Below are 2,088 nucleotides of genomic sequence, written 5' to 3'. Positions count from 1 at the left end.
GGTCTCAAACCCGCGGGCTCAGGCAATCCACTCACCTCAGCCTCCCAAAGGTGCAGGATTGCAGGCTGAGACACCGAGCCCGGCTAAAAGATGCATCTTTAATACACAATCACATATAGGAAATTCAGATAGTTAACTCAGTTTTCCGATGGCATTTCTGGGCAGACAGGCTAAATCTACATTTAAGAAAGGAGAAAATGACAGCCCCATTTCTGGGCTCCTCTCCTCAACAGAGGATTGTAAGAGCTCAGGGACTCCGGGTCCGCTCCAGCCACATTCCCAGAAGTCTCCTGCACACTCGCACACCCCGTCCCCCCCACAGCCGCTGATCTGTCCAGGTCAGTAATGACTTCCCACCCTCAGTGCACACCACGCAGCGTCCACAACTGCCATGCCCTCCCATCTCCACCAGGCTCCTTCAGACGCCACACACTCCTGGCTCTCCAGGAGCCCGGTTCACAGAGCGCAGCCTCTTAGCCTCCCACACGCGCAGGGCTCTGTCCTGGCTTCTGTCTTCATCTTCCATCCCTCCGGGGATGATCCCACCCAGGCTCCTGGCTTAAAGTGGCCTCTGTACTTCTGGCCCCCGCTTCCATGTGTGCTCCAGACCTGTCCGGGCAACTGCCTGGGCCACAGTGCCACACTTTTACAGCCAGCCTCTGGTCTGGCTGCACCCGCTTCCGCCCAGCCGTTCTCTCCTCAGTCCTTGTCTGGAGCCCTGAAAACACGATCCTTCCAGGTGCTCAGATCACCTGAGTACAGTCGTGGCTAAGTCCCTTCTTTATCTCACACGGTACTAGTACCGCCCACAAATCTTGGGGCTCTGCTTTGGAAGTACTTATCTCTGAAATCTGACTGTTTCTATTCCCTTTCCCACACTAATAACAACCACTCTCCCCTCCTCCTCTTGCCCGCACAGCTCTGCTGGCCGCCTCACTTGGGGACCGCAGGCTATTCTCAGCAGAGCAGCCACAGTGGCCCTGTTAAAAGTCCAAGCCCATCATGATCCTCCTCCGACCATGGCCCCCTGCCCACCTCGCTGGAGTCCACCTTCCTCCCCATACCCTCCCGTCTTCATTCCTACCCCTCCCCCCCTTCTGCTCCCCCCAATGCTAATTCTGGCTGTTTCTTACCCACTTCAGGGTGGTCCTGCTCCCTGTCTTTGCACCTGCTGTTCCCACTGCCTGACATAACCTTTCCCAGACGTCCGCACGGTTTGCTCCCTCATCTCCCTGAGATCAATAATGGCTCCGATCAGAACACTGTCCCAATACACATATCCTTCCCCTCCTTCTCAGCAGCTCCATCTGACTCAGCACATTTTTTCCCTATTGTCCATCCTCCCACGGAAAGGGAGGCCCCACCAGAGTCGAGATTTGCGTTCTATTCACCACCGCATGCCCAGGACTCAAACAGTGGGTGGCGTGGAGCAGGGACTGATGGACAAAGGCGATCTGTGGCATGGACTCAAGTTTCTGACTTGGAGCCACGGTCCTGAGGTGGAGCAACACGGTCATCGCCAACTTCATTTTATCCTGAAGAGCTTAACTGCAGACATCGCTGCCAGAGAAGAGTGCAGGCCGTCCCTGATTCACGACGGCTCACTTAAACCTGTTCGCCTCTGCAGTGGGCTTGTCAGACGTCGAACGCACTTGGTCTCTCTCTCTCTCTCTCGTTCGCCTTTTGCTTGACTTTTAGCGACGGGCCTCGCCGTCCTCCGGCTGCACCGCCACGGCGCGCTGAGGTTCCGGCCTCCTGCGCGCGGGCGACGCTCCGCCTCAGCACGCCCCGCCAATCGTGTGTCCATTTCCGCAGAGATGCGGCCTCGCCGCGTGGCCAGGCGGGTCCGAACTCCCGCCTCGGCCTTCCAGATGGCCGGGGCCGCGGGAGCGAGCCGCCGGCCCGGCAGCACTTCCGACCGCAGGCGTCTCCGACTCACGACGCGGGCGTGCACGCAGCCCCCCGCGGGGCGAGGAGCCGCGGCGATGCCTCGGGGCGCTGCTAAGACGCCCCCGCACGCGGAAAACCGGCCGGCGGACTCGGAGACGGCACCGAGCGCCCGAGGATGCCCGAGGTAACGGGCGGCCC

At 59.6% G+C, this 2,088-nt stretch overlaps 1 protein-coding gene across 1 annotated transcript in view; it reads left to right on the top strand.

Annotated features, from left to right (window-relative positions):
* The first annotated feature begins 1,439 nt into the window (after positions 1-1,439).
* The window catches only part of LOC103254381 (serine/threonine-protein phosphatase 2A 55 kDa regulatory subunit B delta isoform-like), a 42,511-nt gene continuing 41,862 nt past the window's right edge, over positions 1,440-2,088 (top strand). Inside the window, exons 1-2 of the mRNA XM_021709521.1 lie at positions 1,440-1,626; positions 1,699-2,074. Of these exons, the coding sequence (XP_021565196.1) occupies positions 1,440-1,626; positions 1,699-2,074 (563 nt within the window). The remainder of the gene's footprint in view (positions 1,627-1,698; positions 2,075-2,088) is intronic.

The sequence above is a fragment of the Carlito syrichta genome, unplaced genomic scaffold, assembly GCF_000164805.1.
Source record: "Carlito syrichta isolate Samal-C Ts95f unplaced genomic scaffold, Tarsius_syrichta-2.0.1 Scaffold70825, whole genome shotgun sequence".
NCBI lineage: Eukaryota > Metazoa > Chordata > Mammalia > Primates > Tarsiidae > Carlito > Carlito syrichta.
Note: the sequence above shows the minus strand (reverse complement) of the source record. Positions and strands in the feature narration are given on the sequence as shown.